Source organism: Eumetopias jubatus, unplaced genomic scaffold (assembly GCF_037043125.1).
Source record: "Eumetopias jubatus isolate StellerSeaLion01/CBP00866 unplaced genomic scaffold, mEumJub1_p1.0 scaffold_7, whole genome shotgun sequence".
In the NCBI taxonomy this organism is placed as follows: Eukaryota; Metazoa; Chordata; class Mammalia; order Carnivora; family Otariidae; genus Eumetopias; species Eumetopias jubatus.
In genome coordinates, this window is record NW_028274813.1 from 103574249 (window position 1) to 103593834 (window position 19586).

General features: G+C 39.1%; 1 protein-coding gene across 7 annotated transcripts in view; it reads left to right on the forward strand.

The window, feature by feature from the left end:
- The window catches only part of APH1B (aph-1B gamma-secretase subunit), an 80078-nt gene that overhangs the window by 23916 nt on the left and 36576 nt on the right, over positions 1-19586 (forward strand). For 2 of the 7 annotated variants that reach the window (XR_015768559.1, XR_003608626.2), the window contains exons 6-7: positions 6189-6383; positions 10598-10776. Coding sequence is in view for 5 of the 7 variants with exons in the window: in XM_028100282.2 (XP_027956083.1) it covers positions 6189-6356 (168 nt within the window). In the remaining 2 variants the exon portion in view is untranslated. Of the gene's footprint in view, positions 1-6188; positions 9861-10597; positions 14740-17039; positions 17102-19586 lie in introns of those variants that run through there. The other 5 variants (XM_088024828.1, XM_028100284.2, XM_028100282.2 and 2 more) reach the window with 4 other exon arrangements.

Genomic DNA, 19586 nt, shown 5'->3' on the forward strand with positions numbered 1-19586 from the left:
AAGTATTGAAAAGGTTCTTTCTGGTGGTGTCCTGCCTCATGTTTCTCTCTTCTCCATCCATTTAGAATTTGTATCAGGTTTTCTCATACTGGGCTCCTTGACTCTGATACATCTAAAGTGCCGTCTCACAAGGATGCCTGGCTGGCTCAGTCAGTAGAGCATGTGACTCTTGATCTCAGGATCATGAGTTCGAGCCTCAAGTGGGGCATTAAAGATTACTTAAAAGATAGATAGATAGATAGATAGATAGATAGATAGATAGATAGGTAGATAAAAATGCAATCTTACTGCTTCCCCTACCTAAAACCTTTCAGTGGTGCAGGATACTAAAGTTACCTTTAATATGATGGCAATTATGTGAAGCCAAGTCTTTATTGGAAAAAAGACTGGAAAGAGACTGCATTAAAATATTAACAGCATTTATCTCTGCGTGGATTCTTTACTTTATAGTTTTTGGCATGTTCAAATTTTCTACAATGTACACTTTTATAATCAGAAAGGAAATTACATGAAAAAGCAGATGTCCTTTTTATAGACCCAATCGGCTATTCATTCATTTGACAAATATTTACTGAGTGCCTTCTGTGTTCCAGGCACTGTTCTAGGTAAACAAAGCAGTTTAGTGAACAAAACAAAGATCTGTTTTTACAGTTTAGTGGGGCGAGAGGCATTAAGCAGTAGGCATAATAAATAATAAATTTTATAGTGATAGGCGCTGTGGACACTAGAGCAGGTTAAAAGGAATCCAGAGCATAAGGAGGCAGGAGATGTCAAATTTTTGAATTAGGTGGTCAGAGTAGGCTTCATTGTGAAGGTAACATTTGAGCAAAGAAGTGAAGTAGATTGGTCATGTGACTGTCCGGAGAAAGAGCATCCTGGACTGCATGGCCAGTGGCAAAGTCCTAAGATCAAAGAACTTGCTTGGCATGTTTTTGGAACTAAGGGTGGCCAGAACAGAGTGAGCCAGGGGAAAGTTAGTAGGAAATACTATCACGGAGTTGAAGGTGGGAGGGAAGTAGAGGTTGGAAGTGAGAACCACATCTAAATAATGCAGGACTTTGACATTTACTCTCAGTGAAATGGGTGTCATTGTAGGGTGGTAAGGAGAGGGACATGATCTGACTCATTTTTAAAGGATCACTTTGCTGTGTTAAGAGTAAACTGTAGCAGGGGAAAAGATTATAGTCATCAAGAGGAGGATGGTGATCAAAAGGAATGAGATCTTGCCATTTGCAACGACATGGATGGAACTGGAGGGTGTTGTGTTGAGTGAAATAAGTCAATCAGAGAAAGACATGTATCATATGACCTCACTGATATGAGGAATTCTTAATCTCAGGAAACAAACTGAGGGTTGCTGGAGTGGTGGGGGGTGGGAGGGATTGGGTGGCTGGGTGATAGACACTGGGGAGGGTATGTGCTATGGTGAGCGCTGTGAATTGTGCAAGACTGTTGAATCACGGATCTGTACTTCTGAAACAAATAATGCAATATATGTTAAAAAAAAAAGGAGGATGGTGATAATTTGGGTGAAATAGCAATAGATATAATGAGAAATGATCAGGTTGAGGACATGTTTTTGAAAGTAGAGCCAACAGTATTTCCTGACAGACTGGATAAAGCATAGGAGAGAAAGAAGAAGAGCCAAGGGTGTTTCCAGGGTTTTGGCCTGGGCAGTTAGAAGGATGGACTTGCCATCGTCTGGGATGGGGAGATCAGGAGTTTATCTGAGCACATTATAAATGTAATAGAAGTGCCTGTTGGACATCTAAATGGTCGTTGAGCAGTTAGATGAAAAAGTCTGGAATTTGGGAGAGAAATCCAGGCCAAAAAAGGTGATTATAAGGAGTAAGTTTAAGCAGACAAGAAGAGACGCCCAAGGACTGAGCCCTGGGATGCTCCCACATTGAGACTGGGGAAAGAGGAGCCAGCAAAGGAGACTGAGAAGGAGCCACTAGTGAGGTTGGAGGAAAATCAGGAGCCAGGTGTCCTGGCAGCCAAATGTATTGAGGAGAAAATGATGAGCTGTAGCAGATGCCTATGGAATAAAACCCAGACTTCTTTGTTTGACCTAAGTCTCTTATCAACCATACTGGTGCAAAACTTACCTCTTGCTGCTCCCCACAGTTCACATCACGCACTCCATCTAAATTGATCCATTATGGCTACCCAACAGGCATGCCTTGTCCATGTTTTATCTGCAGTGATTCATGTCCCCTTAACCTAGGTCAGTTTGGAAAAGTATTCATTCAGTGTGAAACCTCCCTGGAAAAGGTGCATGTTCCAGACTCAGCACAATCATTAGCCCTTAATTCATATCTGTGTTATAACACTTATCCTCAGCATTATTTTATACTTACGTAGTTCTTATATCTCTCCAACTAGAGTTTGGTCATCAAGGATGGGACCTTATCAATCTTTATCTTCAATCCAATAAATGTTTTTAAATATTGAATAGTTGATCTTCTCTTTAATGATTAAAAAGAACCCTGGAAAATGAACTAAAATAAAAAGAACCTGGGAAATTTGAAAGATTATATACCAAGATGTTAACAGTGGTTATCTCTGAATAGCATATTTCAGAGGATGTTTAAGTAATTGTTTTATTAAAATACACATACAGAAAAGTATACAGATCAGAAGCATACATCTTGAGGAATGTAACCTATGTAACTCAAACCCAAATGAAAACTAAAACATTATCAGCGCCCACAAGCCTCCTACCATGGTCCTGACTTCTAACACTACAGCTTGTCTTGCCTTTTGGTATTTTATGTAAACAGTACCATTTAGTCTTTGCTCTTGTGCCTGATTCCTTTCACTCAATATCATGTTTGTGAGATTCATCTGTGTATATAGCTATTAATTGCTCATTTTTTGCAGTATAGTATTCTACTTTGTGGACTGTACCTTGCTTTGTCCATTCTACAGCAGAAATGGTGTCTCCAACTTCTAACTGTTGTGAATAGTAATGCTTTGAGCATTCTAGTGTATGTCTCTTTTTAATATATGTACACATTTCTTTTGGATATATGTGATATGTGCCTAGGAGTGGAATTGCTGGTCATGGGGTGGACATATGTCAACTGTTCGCACCACTCAGTTTTTCAGAGTAATTGTATCAACTTACATCCCCACTATTAATTTGTGAGTAACAGTTCCTCCCCCTCATCACCAGCAGTTAGTATGTCACGCTTTTTATTGTTACTCATCCCTCTGGGTATATGGTGGTATCACATTGTGGGTTTAGTTTGCATTTCCCTAGTGATTAATGAGATTAAGCATGTCTTCATATATTTATTGGCCATTTGGATAATTCTTGTGTGAAGTGCCTGTTCAAATCTTTTGTCTATAATCCTATTGGGTTGTCTTTTTTATTTTTAGGAGTTTTTTCTGTATTCTCTAGAAAAGGTCTTTGTCAGATGTACCTACTGTAAATAACTTCTACAGTATGGTTTATCTTTACATCCTCTTTATGTTGTTTTTCTTAATGAGCAAAAGTTCTTCTTTTAATGTAGTTTGATCAATTTTGCTTTATCATTTGCAGTTTTTGTTTTCTGCTCACTAAATATTAACCTGTTTGAATTTCAGGTTTTAAAATTTGTTATTTTACTCATTTGTGTATTTTAATTTTCTAAAACAATCACATATTGCTTCTGTAATTGTTTAAAGGAGAAAAAATTTTAAAGAAACCAAAGAGAAATACAAAAGAACTTAGCACCCTGTGAAGTAAATTAAAATTCAGTGGATTTCTGAAGAATCCAGAAAATGCTCAGTGCCTGCCATGCCCACAGATGCCTCTTGAGAAAAGCACTTTTTCTGCATAAGGTGCCACCTGCAAAATCAGCTCATTTTCCTGACCAGAGCTGATAGGCAGGGTCGGCATCTTAACCAGGGGCATGTGCAGGTAGGGTGAGAGTAAGAACACTGACTCCCATGGAGGCACTCCCCCTGAAGCCCTATGTTATCGGCAGGGGTCTATGGTGACAGGTTGATCCAATCAGATCCTCTCCTTTGTTAAGTGTAAGCATTGGGCTAGTTGGGAGCCCATCTCTCCACATTACTGTCACCCAGGAAAGGAAGTATCCCTCCTTCTCTCGAAGGCCAGTCCCTCCACCTGGGCTCTAGATCCAGTTCTCCGCTACAAGGACTTCACTCTGATTGTGCCCTCAATCCCACACGCCAGCTTTTCCCTCTCTGCATCAGCATATAGACATATCTTAAAACTCTCCACTATTGCCTTTCCCCCATCTAGCCATCACTCCTTTTTTTTTATTCTGTGCCCCATTGCAGCAAAATTTCTCAGAGTTACCTCCACTAATTTTGTCTCCACTTCTTCACCTCTCATACTTCTAGTCCAATCTGGCTTCTGCTCAGCTACCCTTCTAAAATTGCACTTGTCAAGATCAAAGAAGACCTCTGTTTCTCCAAATCCAGTGGACATTGGTGTTCTTGTTTTCATCTCAGCAGCCTTTAAAGGAGTTGACCACTCTCTCTGTGAAACACTTTCCCTTTTGACTTCTACATCACACTGTCCTGGCTTTCCTCTTACCCCTCCCCTTTGCTGACTCTTTTTCAGTAAGAGGCCGATAAAATGGTGTTGACACTTTTAATTTGTTCCTGTGATACTAAACAGCACAAAAAATTTATAAATATCCTCAGAGCTTGGTCCTGACTTCTCCTTTCCTTTCTCTCTGTAATAGCTCCCTAGGTAACTGCATTCAGAGCTATGGCTGTCTATGGGCTGTGTTTCTATATTCCTTTTTCTAGCCCAAGCCTCTCCTCTCAGCCCCATATTCATATGCCTAATGCTTTCTTGGCATCTGTCCTTTGAAATCTCGCAGGCATGTCACTCTTAGCTTGTCCTCATTGGGCTTGATTCTTACCCATCACTCTGAGCATAGTCTTTCCCCAAGTCTTTGTCATCTTGTTAAATAGCACCACCACTTACCAAAAGCCATAAACATGGAAATCATTTTGCGCCCCCTTCCCTCACATTCCATCCATCAGCAAGTCCTGTCAGTTCATAACGCCACTCTGTCCATCTCTACTACCGCCACCCTGGTCTAAGTCACCATCCTATACTCTCCTCAACCAGTGTAAAATCTTCTTAACGAGTCTCCCTTGTTTCACCATTGCCTCCTTTAACCCATTCTGTGCAGTTTTAAACATCTAAATCAAGTCACTCAGCTCCCCTACCTTGACCCCTTCTATGACCCTCCATTGCACTGGGGATAAAGTCTCTACACTTCTTACCAATGTGCTGCATAACTGGTTCCTGCCTTCCTCTCTGACCTCATCTCCTGTGCTGCCCCTGCATCTCTACACATCATTAATAACATTCTTCTCAGGTTCTCAGCTGCACCAAGCTCTTTGCCCTCCTGTGGTTCCCTCCCTCAGTCTACACAAGGCTGGCTCTCTCTTCCAACTATATGTCAGTTTAAATGCCACTTCCTCAGGACTTCCCCTGAGCAATCTAAGTAGACCACCTTGTTCTTACCTATCTAGCACCATAACAATTATGATTATCCTATCTAGCATTCATCATAATGTGTAATTATTTGATTCATTTATTTGTTTCTTCATTCATTACTTGTCTCTTACTAGCATATAAGCTCCATTAGGATAGGTACTCTTAGATACTCTGGTCCTCTAGGATAGATACTCTTAGACCAGATATTCTGGTCTTCAGTGTTGTGTAACACAATACCTCTTGACATTCCATCAGTGTTTTTTTAAATGAACTTTTAGAACCCTCAGCAATTGTGCAGCTGAAAAAAGATGCTATTCCCTCATGTTCCCTTGAATACTAAGGATTCATCCTAAAGTAACTTGGACTTGTCTTACTTTCTTGCAAATTGTAAGAGCCAGTTAATACAGAAGTTATTACAAACTGGGCTCAGCTTGTATAACATGTATCTTCCATTGGGTATTCCATTAGATTCTGACTTCTAGTTACTCTCTAGGTTTTCCATTTGAATATAGGAAAGCACACTTCCATGGGCTAGTGTCTGTTGACAAGGTTGGTTCTGTGTCTTTGTGGTACTCAGTATGTGACAGACATGATGTGTTTGGTGAAACACAGCCCAGCTGTTGAAAGTAGCCTATATTTTCCTTTATCTTTGGTTACTCTGCATGTTCAGTAAGCTCACTGTTATTACACAAGCTGATTTATTTTTCTTTTGCAGACCTTCATAAGTCCTCATTATGGAATCAATCTGGTGTCAACATATATAATTATGGTACTTATGGGCATCTGGGCATTCTTTGTTGCTGGAGGCAGCTGCCGAAGCCTGAAATTCTGCCTACTCTGCCAAGACAAGGACTTCCTCCTTTTCAACCAGCGCTCCAGATAACCTCTGAGAACCAGCACCTGTCAAACAGTAAGCTGCATCTTTAGAGGAAGCACAACTGTGCCTTTTTCTAAAAATTCCTTTTCCTGGTAGAATTGAGAAAAAACAAAACCATCTAGATAAAATCGGACTTTCACACAACAGCTCTCTGAAAGGGTTGTGTTAGCGGATGTACATGTCCTGGCTGTACATTAGAATACCACCTAGGGAAGTACATGGAATATTGTTATCTGGGCTCCGCCTTCCACATTTACTTGGTCAGGGCATTTGGTAATTTTTAGGATTTTATTTATTTGAGGAGGGGGGATAAGCAGGGGGAGAGGGACAAGCAGACTCTGCGCTGAGCGTGGAGCCTCATGTGGAGCTCAGTCTCAGGACCCTGAGATCATGACCTGAGCTGAAACTAAGAGTCCGACGCCCAACCAACTGAGCCACCCAGGCACCTCTGGGAATTTGGTAATTTTTAAAAGCTTCCCAGATGACTCTGATATGCAGCCAATTTAAGAACTATCGGTGTCCAAATAGGAACTTTCTAAGAACACCATAAATGAATAAAAGTCAGATGTTTAGCTGTCTCTCAACTCAGCTTGTGCTGAGCAGGGAAATCTGTCAATGTCAAATCCTGCTTGGCCTTTGTCTGTTAAGTTATGAAGTCACAAAAGGCTAAAGGGCTCTCATCCCTATGAACCGTTTTCATGTTCTTTACTAGTACCCTATTTTATGAGAACATGGCAGGTTGGCTTCTACATGCAATAGTAAATTGCACTGACTTACTATGATAATTTAGCCAAAGTCAGCTATTGATTAACAAGCTGCATTTTTTCTGTAGTTTTTACTCTAGATTTTGCTTCTTGAGGCATTACATTTTTGTGAGCATCGATTCCGTTTCTTTAACTAAAAACCAATTTTTTTCTGATTTCTGGGAAGATATTATAAACCAAGAATTTTTGTGCAACTTCTGTAAGTCTTTTCTGGGTTTAAGGCTTTTCATGAGCTGTATCCCAAGGCAGTGTTTACCAGCTGAGAGCAGGGAGCGGGGCTGGTTGAGGTGAAGCCTGTGTGCTATCTCTGAGCACTTCTGCCGGTTGCTGAGTGATGTGCCCTGGGACAGACTTCACTGGCGCGGGTGAAAGCTTATCAAAAGCATGAGGAAAACAAGCCAAGAGAGTGATGTTGACACTTTTAATTTGCTCCTGTGATCCTAACCAGCACCCCCTTCCCCCTAAGTGAGGTAGTGTAAAATTGAAAATGTCTTAAACTGCCAAATTCATGCTTTTACAAAATCCATATAATCTTTAGATCTAGCAAATGTCTCTGGGTTTTAGTAGCAGCTATAACCGTCCCTTTCTAGGAATACCCAAGGTGTTTGTTCAGCTTCTAGGCAACCCTTTTGATTTCTTTTATAAAGAGGAAATGCCAGTGAATTGTGCCTTTACTAACTAGAAATTGTTCCCAGTTGATAGCTTTTAGGGAGCGGATGGTGTGAAATGAAAATTCCCTACGCATTAAAGTGATAAGCTCAATGGATCCCACGTGTACAGAACATCCAAAAGAAATAGGAGCAGCAATGAGAGGGCTCACCAGTGCCATGACAGATGGCAGAATTTGACAGTACTGTGGTGGGGAAGAATAATGAACATGTTTAAAATGGAAAAGTGGCCAATATTTTGAGCTAGCCACACATCATTTCAGGGCCAGAACCTCTCACATGAACTAGACCTTTATCAGTGAAATCCCTTCCCATGGTTAAATAACTAGAATTTCTCAATCTAGGGATTCAAGAGAAATAGGATTTCCAGCAAGGCTGTAAACAGTCCCTAGCAATTATAGTTATTCCCCTAAAATTTACTTCTCAACACTGATACCAGTGCTTCCATTGGAGTTTGTGGTTTTTCACCGTTTTACAGGATTTTCCTTAGACTGGAAGAGTCATAGGAAGAGTCAAGGACTGAGAGACTGAACAGTGAAATTTACTGTGCAGAGTTGAGGGGAATGAGATACCCATGGAACTGGGCTTTAATCCTGTCGGAACATGGTGTTCTTTGATGGACAGAATAAGAAAAATGTATAGTTGGTTATCACTATTGACTTACAAATCTCTTAAATGGATAGTCTGATAAAATATTTGATCTGTAAAGTATTGAAAAATATGAGCATTAATGGTCTAATATTAAGTAAAGAAGCTGGGATACTGTAAAATCTCATTTATAAAAACTTGTCAGGCAAGAGGAAATTTTTCTTTGTTGGTCAGACTCTTGTCTGAAGAAATTATTTAATAATCTCTGATGCCCTCTAAATAAAGGAACTTTGTACTGCTGATTTCTCTTAAAATGTGAGCATTGCCATAATCAGTTTAGGCACTATTTTTACAAATAGCCCTGCTTTGCCTGATGCCAAGGGCGCCCAGAGGGAGAGTATGGTTTTTCTCTGTTGCTGTGTATAGACTGAGATGCCTTTTTTTTTTCTCCGCATTTGTTGTCTATGAGGAGCCTTCTGAGCCCTGATAGTATTTGAAGAGGAAGAGGTGGTGTTGATATTTTATGTTCTCCTCCACACAAAGGTTTCTCAGTTTGGAAGGAAATGGTATAGTTAAAGTTGACCTTGGAATGTGAATATTGTTGCAGTGCTTGAATATTTTGCCATGTGATTAATAGAGATTGATTTTGTTGCTCTCTAATAAATTTGTATTTATCTTTTATTCATTTAAGTTAGTTGTAACTGGAGAAGTTTTGTTACCTCAATCCTGGCCTGCCTGGCTGATAATATAGTAGTAGCAGCCTCTTTTAGAGCATCTATCTAATGAAAACGTGGCTGAAAGGAAGAAATGATGAAAACTGCAGATTGCATAGAGAATGGCTTTTGTTCTCATTGTTAATTTTTTTTTTTTAAAGCACATTTCAATGTTGGCTGAGAGTGGCAAATTCACATCAAAAATACTAGGTGTTCTTGTCCATAGAGTTGGGTGCAGGATAAGCAGTTGTGACAGGAACTTCCTCCTATGTGTACTCCTCCACTTTGCAGTCACCTCCGACTAGCCCCGAGGCAGAATTAGCAGTCACTGTGGACCTGAGGGCTCCAGGGAGGACAGGGTGGCAGTCTGTCTTGGGCAGCAGCAGCAGCCTGCTCCCTGGGAAGAGCTCCTTGAAATTGCTAGCTCTCATTGGTTAACTTTTTGTTGGGTCCTACTGTTCCTAACTCCAGGTGGACAAAGTAGATATCACAAAAAAACAATTTTAAAGTGCTTTGCTTAGAGCATTTTGTTTATGATTGCAATGTTTTCAGTTCTTATTTAATAAAAGGCATTACTTCTATTAAATTCTAGTGTTTAGAGAGGTGGCTGCTATATGTATCGTTTTATATAAGTATACAATATGTATCGTTTTATATAAGTTATGCTGTTATGTCATATATACTTGTAATATCAGGCCTTGCATTCAATACACAATGCAGTAGACTCTTTCCAGACCTGTATTTTTCAGTGAACAATAAAAGTATTGTTTGGCACTACTCGTTTCCCATGTGTCCTCTTCTTTGGAGCAGTGTATTCTTCAGTATCTGTTGTTAGACTTTTTGTCTCTTATAAGACTTGGCTATATATTCTGTTGTTTATGACTGGTCAGCTCTGAGACTTTTTAAAGAGAAATCTTTGTTACCTTAAAATTCATAAGGCCTATTTCATTTTTGTGTGTTCAGAAACAGTTTGGTGCAGAGAAGTTCTTTGAGATGTCTCAAACCAAGTGGAAGATTATTCTCAAAGATCCTGGAAACTCACCCTGAAAAATCTACTCTAAGTAATTGTAAAACAGGGAATTTATAGAATATCACATAATAGTGGCTAAAGATGGCAGTTGGTTGACAAGGAGAGTAGAGTTTAGTTTTTACCCAGTGACCCTGAGCAACCCATGGAGTCCTTTTGTTTTTTTCTCCCCTTGGTGTGGAGACAGTGCAGTGAAGGGGTTGAGCTTGGCTTTTACCGACAGGCTATATAGAGAATTGTTATGGCCTGAAACTCAAACCATGTGATGCCTGTTCACTCTGGTTTGAAATGAGGCTGCTCTAGATTTATCTTGACTGTGTTATTAGATGAAATATCCTCAGGGACCAAGAGCTTTTTAGTCCTCCCTGTAAACCAGTGGAAGAGGTGTACATTTCTTAGGTAACAGCCCAGATTTGTGTGCAATTTGTTTGGCCCTTCCCCACTGAAACTGTGGCTCTAGTTTAATTGTTGTTTGTTTGGTATTTAGTTGGAACAAGGACTTCCCCTGTGTCCAGCCTCAACATGTGAGAAACCTCCAGTGGAAAGAAGTACATAGTTTATCTTCACCTCATTGAAAATGCTGAATAGATGAACCACTCAACCACTCAACTGGCTTATGGATTCAGTCGCAGTAAAAGAATTTTTAAGGATTTGACACATTCTCAGGTGACCATAATAGATGCTGAGCCCTGAGCAGGGGTCCCAGCTTTAAGACTCAGTAATAGGAGGTACTTGCTGTGTAAGTGTGGATCACTGTAAATTCTTCTTCTACCTAGTAGTAAAACCATTCATTTTTCAGTGCTTGAGCAAAATCGGAGATGGGGTTTGTAGTGTTTAATCAGGGCCTACCATGCACAGAACACTGTATTAGATACTTTAAAAGGATGGAAAAGAACAAAATGGTGGAGATCTTTATCTTCCGGGAACATACAATCTAACTGCCTGGATTAGAACACATAAATATTACCTAATGTATTACCAATTATGAAATAATATAGAATAGCTTGAGTGCATGATACTTGAAATTTTAGCAGTAGACGAAAGGCACCTGGGTAATGGATATAGATCCAGAGGAAAAGGTGGGACTGAGGACTGAACCCTGGGGCTCTCCAATTGAGATGTTGGAAAGGGGAAGTGGAGTTGTCCACTGAGGAAAGAAGGAAAGTCAGGAGAGTGTGATGGCCTGAGAGGGGAAAGTATGTCAAATGCTGTTGAATAATGAGCAAGATGAGGAGTAAGAATTGATGATTACATATGGAGAGGTAGAATTTTAGTGTAGGGGTGAATACCTAAATGGAGTATATTATAAGGACATAAGACATAGCATATCAAGGACAGATAACCATTATAAATATAGTAGGGGAAAGGGATGATAGCCTGAGGAGGATGAGGGGGCAACAGAGAGTGTTTTTCTACCCCCCCAATAATAAATCATTATAACAGCATGTATGTGTAAAGATGGGAATCACTCAGTGGAAAGGGAAAAATTGATGATGCAGGAGATGGGGGGATAGTTGCCAAAGCAAAGTACCTGAGGGAGTAGAGTGAAATTTTTAGCACTAATTTTAGCTTATATTAGATATTAAGATCAATGACTTAAGCTTCTACTTAAACTAGAAAGAGAGGAACAAACTAAGGCTAAGATAAGTGGAAGAAAGGATGTAATGAAGAGAAGAGCAAAAATCAGAAAGCAGAAAAACAATGGAGAATTTCAATAAAACAAAAATCTGGTTCTTTGAGAAAATCCATAAAACTGATAAAGCTCTGGCCAGATTGATAAGGAAAAAAAGAAGGTATAAATTATGACTAGCACTACAGATACTACATTTATTAAATAAAAATGGAGTATTAAAAACAACTTAATGCCAATAAATTTAAAACTTAGGTGAAATGGACAAGTCCCTTTAAAAAAAAGTTCAAGAAGAAATTAAAAATCTGAATATCCCTTCAGACTATGTTTTTTCTTGTTAACATGCCTTATAATTATTTATTAGAAGCTGGACATCATATATTGAATAACAGGAACTGAAATAGGGTTTTAGTGTAAGTTTTATGTTAATCTGGGCAAGAGTTGGAGTGTATTTAATGTTTGTTGCAGCTCTCAGTACCAGAGGCTTCAGATTCCTCTAGTGGCCTTGTTTTTGTCTGCTCCCTTGACTTTGGGCTTCCCTGTGTGCTCTTCATCAAAAAAAGTCTGTGTCTTACAGCTCTTTCAGCTATAATCCACTGTTATTATGTTGGAAATCTATTGGTGTGACAGTAAGATGTAAGAGAAAGAATGTGTCCTATAATCTTAAGATTAAATTTCAGTTTCTTAGGGGCACCTGAGTGGCTCAGTCCTTTGGATATCCGACTCTTGATTTCAGCTCAGGTCATGATCTCAGGGTCTTGAGATCGAGCCCCACATTGGGCTCCTCGCTGAGCGTGGAGCCTGCTTGAGATTCTCTCTCTCCCTCTCCCTTTGTGCCCCCATCCCTGGTCCCTGCATTCGGATGCTTTCTCTCTCTCTAAAAAAAATTTTTTCAATTTTTTTAGTGGGCCTGCATCCTTAGACTAAGTGTCTCTTAGCTTTTTACCCCCATAAGAAAGGAAAGACAAAGGGGCCTAGAGTGGAAGAAATGCCCTTTCCCCTAGATAGGATAAGGCTCTTATAAGATCTTTTTCTCTGGAGAGTAGGTCTTTGTTATGGAGAGCACTGGACATATTTTACAATGATTGCTCTTACCCCTACCCTGCCAGAGCCATGGAGGATTGATTCTGAGATTCTGGTAGTGTTCCTGGCGGTAAAACCTACAAAAATGTGAGCCTCCTAAGATTGTGTGCTAGTCTTAGGAATTTCTAACTGTTATGCTATTCCACAATCAGACTCCAGCAATTTGTCAAAATTAGCATTTAAGTATCCCTACGGATTTATGGCTCTAGTGGCTTCTGCTCTAGGCAAGCAAATCTCAGTTGTGACTCTCTGGATTCACCTCTATCTCCAGATTTCAGGGTGGTGGTTTGACCTGAGACCTCAGTTCTCTAACAGATGCAAGATTATTGATTTTTATTTTGTTTAGTGTTTTCTTGTTGTAAGGATGGGAGTGATAATTTCCAAGCTCTTTACATGTTGGAGCTAACTAGAAATCCCCTATATCAAAGAAATTGAATTTGTAGTTTCATGAGGGAAATTCTTAGAAGCCTTCATTGGAGAATTCTACCAAAGAGAAAGAAGCAATACCAATTCTACACAAACTGTTCTAGAAAATAGAAGAGATGGCACACTTTCCAATTCATTCTATGAGCGTTAACAAACATTACTTGGTAACAAAGCCAAAGATATTTTATTATAAATGAAAACAAAAATAAAACTACAGACCATTCTCTCATGTAGATACATGTAAAAATCCTCAACAATGTTTTGGAAAATTGAATTCAGTAATACATGTGACCAAATGGAGTTTGTCCCAATAATACAAGATTAGTTTAACATATAAATATCATTGAGTTCAGCATGTTAACAGACTAAAACAAACATATGATTATATCAATAGATACAAAAAAAGCTTCTGACAAAATCTAACTTCTCATTTTTTTATTAAACAGCAACAACTCTTGGCAAGCTAGGACTAGAAAGGAATTTCTCTAACATGAAAAGAAGACATCTATGTAAAACCTATATCTAAGGCCATACCTAATGGGGATAAAAGACTGAATGCTTTCTCCACTAAGATTGGAAATAAGGCAAGGATGTCCATACTCGCCACCTTGATTCAGCATTGTACTGGAGGTCCTAAGGGCCTGTACAAAAAAGGCGAGAAAAAGGAAATAAGACATCAGATTGGAAAGGAAGAAATAAATTCTCTATTTTCAGATAATATAAATTATTGGTGTAGAAAGTCCTAAGGAAACTACAAAAAGGTGACTGGAACTACTTAGCGAATTTAGCAGGGTTATAGGATAATAAGACTCAATTTTTGACACAAATCAATCATGTTTATAGCAGCAAACAATTGGAAATTGAAATTGGTTGGCTCTCTAGAACTAGTTTGCTTCTCAAACTCTATAGTGAAAGGCCATTAAAAAAAAAACTTTCTAATCCATCACAGATCACTACTTTTGTAAAATACAACAAAAATGAATTATTATGAAAATGTGATGACAGACATTCAAATTACAAACCCAGAATTGTTCTTACTAGAGTCAACAGATATAAAATTACGTTCAGTAAGTAAAATCAAGGCAACATGGAAAAAAAAAGAATTGCAAAATGTATATGTTTACTGACAATGTGCTTACCGGCAATTAATACAGAATCAGTATTATACACAAAACTTTTTGTTCTGTTTTAACTGAACAAGATGTCACGAAAGAAAAGGCAATTCTCCATATTAAATGTCTATTTAACACACTCTGAAAGAATAATACCCAGTATATCAATATTTAAACTTTTTAATGTGATAAACTTATGTTTTGTTTGTTAATTTACCTAGTCTAGATTGGGCTGATACAATGCTGCTTTCAGAGAATAAAGCATATTTAAAATCCTTCTCTGAACAAGGCAGAGGATCATAGGGGAAGAGACAAAAAATGAAGATGAAACCAGAGAGGGAGACAAACCATAAGAGACTCTTAATCTCAGGAAACAAACTGAGGGTTGCTGGAGTGGTGGGGGGTGGGAGGGATGGGGTGGCTGGGTGATAGACATTGGGGAGGGTATGTGCTATGGTGAGCGCTGTGAATTGTGTAAGACTGAGGAATCACAGACCTGTGCCCCTGAAACAAATAGTACATTATATGTTAATTAAAAAAATAAATCTCTGTTTATCCTACTAGATACCAAAATATACCACAAATCTACAATAATGGATATGGATAGAAGATTCCAGAGCAGGCCCATGTATATATGAAAATCTAGTATAGAACATAAATGACATTTCAAATTAACAGGAAGAATCAGCTATTCAATAAATGGGCTATTTGATGTTTTATTTGATTATATTTGAGGGGGAGAAAGTAAAACCAGGTCCTTATTTTGCTTTTTCTATAAAACAAAATGTAAAGATTAAAAATTCAAATGCAAGAAGTGAAACTATAAAAGAACTAAAAAAAAATTAGAATACAGTTGATCCTTGAACAATGCGGGAGTTAGTCGCGTTGATCCTCCTACCCACTCTGCGTGTAGTTGAAAATATACACATAACTTTTGACTCTCTAAAAACTCAACTACCACTAGCCTACTGTTGACTGGAAGCCTTACTGATATAAATAGATGATTATCACATATTTTATATGTTACATGTATTACATACTGTTTTCTTAAAGTAAGCTAGAGAAAATGTTATTTTAAAAATCATAAGAGGGACACCTGGGTGGCTCAGTTGGTTAAGCATCTATCTTTGGCTCAGGTCATGATCTCGGGGTTCTGGAATTGAGCCTCTCATCAGGCTCCCTGCTCAGTGGGGAGTCTGCTTTTCCTGCTACCTCTGCCCCTCCTCCTCATCTCTAGCTCTGTCTCTCAAATTAAAAAAAAAAATCTTTAAAAAAATCACAAGAGAAAATACATTTATAGTACTGTACTATATTTATTAACACTATGTTGTGTGTTTACAAGATGAATAGTCTTGTCAGTATATACATCAATATTTTTTTTTAAGATTATTTATTTGACAGAGAGAGACACAGCGAGAGAGGGACACAAGCAGAGGGAGTGGGAGAGGGAGAAGCAGGCGTCCCACTGAGCAGGGAGCCCGATGCGGGGCTCGATCCCAGGACCCTGGGACCATGACCTGAGCCGAAGGCAGACGCTTAACAACTGAGCCACCCAGGTGCCCCAGTATTTTCTTATATGATACAAAAACACTGTAGATGTTATATGTATTAACACTAGACATCAAAACTGAAAAGATAATGTGAAAAGGTTATATTTATTTCAGGTATAACAACTCATGGATAGTGAATAACAATGCACTGATAATGAAGAAGCAACAATATGATTGCTTTATGGTAATCATATTTTTATGTAATCAATAAGATTGCTTTATGGTAGCCTAGCCTACACACTACTGAATGAATTGTTATAAAATTTTTATGGCATACAGTATTATAGTCCTATTCATAATACAGTATTAGAAACATTGTTATATTTTTTAAAAAACTACTTGTGATGGGGTGCCTGGGTGGCTCAGATGGTTAAGCGTCTGCCTTCGGCTCAGGTCATGATCCCAGGGTCCTGGGATCGAGTCCCGCATCGGGCTCCCTGCTCCTTGGGAGCCTGCTTCTCCCTCTGCTTCTCTCTCTCTCTGCTCCTCTGTCTCTCATGAATAAATAACTAAAATCTTAAAAAAAAAAAAAAAAAAAAAACTACTTGTGATGATAGGCTGATAAGCAGTTTCTCCAATTATGAGAGGCATACTGTAATTCTTGAAAGCAAAGTTCTAAAACAGAAAACTAACACAATGTTAATTTTATATTAACTATCACTCACCTTACGCCTATGTGAGGATGGGCTGTCCACTTCCATATCAGTCCCATACACGATGTTCTCTGTGATAAACCCTTGCGTGATGCTGGTAATGGTGACACAGAAATGTCTCACACAGTTCTTGTCCTGCAGTTAGTAGGTTTTCATATGAAGACGCAAACACAACAGTTAGGTTTATTGACTGTATGCCATGATGATTAGTACTGTTCATTAAGTGGAAGTGAATCATCATGAAGGTCTTCACCCTCATCATCTTCACACTGAGTGGGCTGGGGAGGAGGAGGGAGAGGAAGGGTTGGTCTTGCTGTCTCAGGGGTGGCAGTGAGGGAAGAGGTAGAGGAGGCAGGAGGGGAGGCAGGCACACTCGGTGTGACTTTATGCAAATACATCATAATTTGTCTGACTTTTTCATTTCTCTAAAACTGTTTCTATATGGTACCAATTCTTCTTCCACCATTTGCTTTAGTTTCAGTGCCTGAATCGTGGAAGGGTCCATGTAGAAGTCAAAGCAGTCTTGAATCATCAGAACGCTTCTGCCAGATTGTCTGTCAACCTGTTTTCTGGCACTGCTTCTTCTGTGTCTCCTTCCTCATCATCTGGCACTGGTTCCGAAGCACTCATCTCCATGAAGTCATCTGTTCATTCCTCTGATGTGATGTGTATTAGCTCTTGAGTTTCTCCAAGATCCATATCTTGAAACTCACCTTTATTGACATATCCACAGTCTCCTTCATGATTTCCTTGATTGGTTCTGTTGTAAATCCTGTGAAGTCAGGCACAACATCTGGGCAGTTTTCTCCAGGAGGAATTTATTGTTTCTGGCTTGATGCTTTCATGGCTTTTCCTAGAACAATTATGGCATCTTTGATGGTGTGATCCTTCCAGACTTTCATGATATTTTCCCTATCAGGATTCTTTTCCATAATGTTGATGGTATGAGCCTTAAAGGTCTTATGACCCCCTGATCTGAGACTGAATTAGAGACATTGTTTGTGTTTGGAAGTAAGTAAACCACTTTGACACCTTCTTTGTTGAACTCATGGGGTTCTGGGTGGCCAGAAAAATTGTCCACTATCAAAAGAACTCTAGGGGTGCCTGGATGGTTCAGTTAGTTAAGTGTCCAACTCTTAATTTTGGCTCAGGTCAGGATCTCAGGGTCTTGAGATCGAGCCCCTGATCAGGCTCTGTGCTGGGCATGGAACCTGCTTAAAATTCTCTCTCTCTCTCTCTGCCCCTCTGCCCACCCCCACCAAAAAAAAGAACTTTAAAAGGCAGTCACTTACTGGGGCACCTGGCTGGCTCATTCGGAGGAGCATGCAAATCTTTATCTTGGGGTTGTAAGTTCAAGCCCCATGTTGGGTGTAGAGATTACAAAAGAATAAATAAACTTAAAAAAAAAAAAGGCAATCACTTACTGGCAAGGTGCTTCCTGACTTCAGGCTCATTGATGGAACCAATCCAGAAAAAGAGTTCTCATCATCCAGGCGTTCTTATACAACCAAAAGACTGGCAGCTGGTATTTATCTTTTCCTTTCAAGGCTTGGGGCTTAGTAGCATTATATATAAGGACAGTCCTCATCCATAAAGCTGACTGCATTTGCACAAAACAGTAGTTAGCCTATTTTTCTTGCCTTAAATCCTAGTGCTCAATTCTTTACTAAGGAATGTCTTTTGGGGGACACCTGGGTGGCTCAGTCGTTAAGCGTCTGCCTTCGGCTCAGGTCATGATCTCAGGGTCCTGAGATCGAGCCCCATGTCGGGCTCCCTGCTTGGCGGGAAGCCTGCTTCTCCCTCTCCCACTCCCCCTGCTTGTGTTCCCTCTCTTGCTGTGTCTCTCTCTGTCAAATAATTAATAAAATCTTTAAAAAAAAAGAAAGAAAAGGAAGGAAGGGAAGAAGAAAGAAAAAGAAAGAAAGAAAGAAAAAGGAAGGAAGGAAGGAAAGAAAGAAAGGAAAGAAAGAGAAAGAAATGTCGTTTGGGGCATTTTTTTTTTCTAGAATAGGGTACTTTTGTCTGCATTAAAAACCTGTTCAGGTAAATATTCTTTCTCAACAGTGATTTTCTTAATGGTGAGTAGGAGCTCATCTGTTGTCTCTAGGTTGGCAGCAGCTGCTTCTCTTGTTATTTTGACACTTTTTAAGCCAAACTTCTTTCTAAAATTATCAAGCCACTCTTTGCTGGCATTAAATTCTCCAGTTTTAGATCCTTCACCTTCCTTTTGCTTTAAGTTGTCATATAATGACTGCTTTTTCTCAAATCATATTAGAGTCTACAGGAATGCCTTTCTTACAGCAATGCTGCAGTCACATAAAAGCTGCATTTTCAATACAAGATAAAGGTATTTTGCAAAAAAGTGCAAGGTTTTTGCACCTGCTGGCATAACCGCAGTGATGGCTTCATGAATTTCCTTTCCCCCGCCACAGTGGTCCTTACGCTGGATTAATTTACCTTGAAATGGCAGGCAACCACAGCTGCAGACCTCAAACTATGGTACAAATCAAGCGGTTCAACTTTTTCTTGTAATGTCTGTTTTTTCTGTTTCTTAGGAGCACTTCCAGCATCACTAGTGGCACTGCAGAGGGGTCCCATAGTGTTATTCAAGGTTTACAGTTTTGCACTGAACATAATGGAAAATATGTGAGAATGGGAGAGCTCACTTTTTACTGTGAGATGCAATTTTACTGGAGAGGTGAATTGGTCATGCAGAGATGATTACTATCACACAGCATTTTAAGCGGATACTTGCAACACTTGAGTTCACCTCAATAGCAACAGGAGGTAGCTGTGAAATTGTTATGGTAGTACAGTATGTACTGCAGTAAATTTTATGCAGTGAAGATTTAATACTGCATCTTTATGTTTGTTTACCTTTCTCGTATGTGCCTAAATTTTGAAAATTTTAACTTTTTATAATAGATGTGTGCATATTTTATGGAAATAAGTGATAAAGTAGACTAGTATCTACATCTGTTTTATGCATGACATACCTAACATTTTCTTAATTTTTTTGATA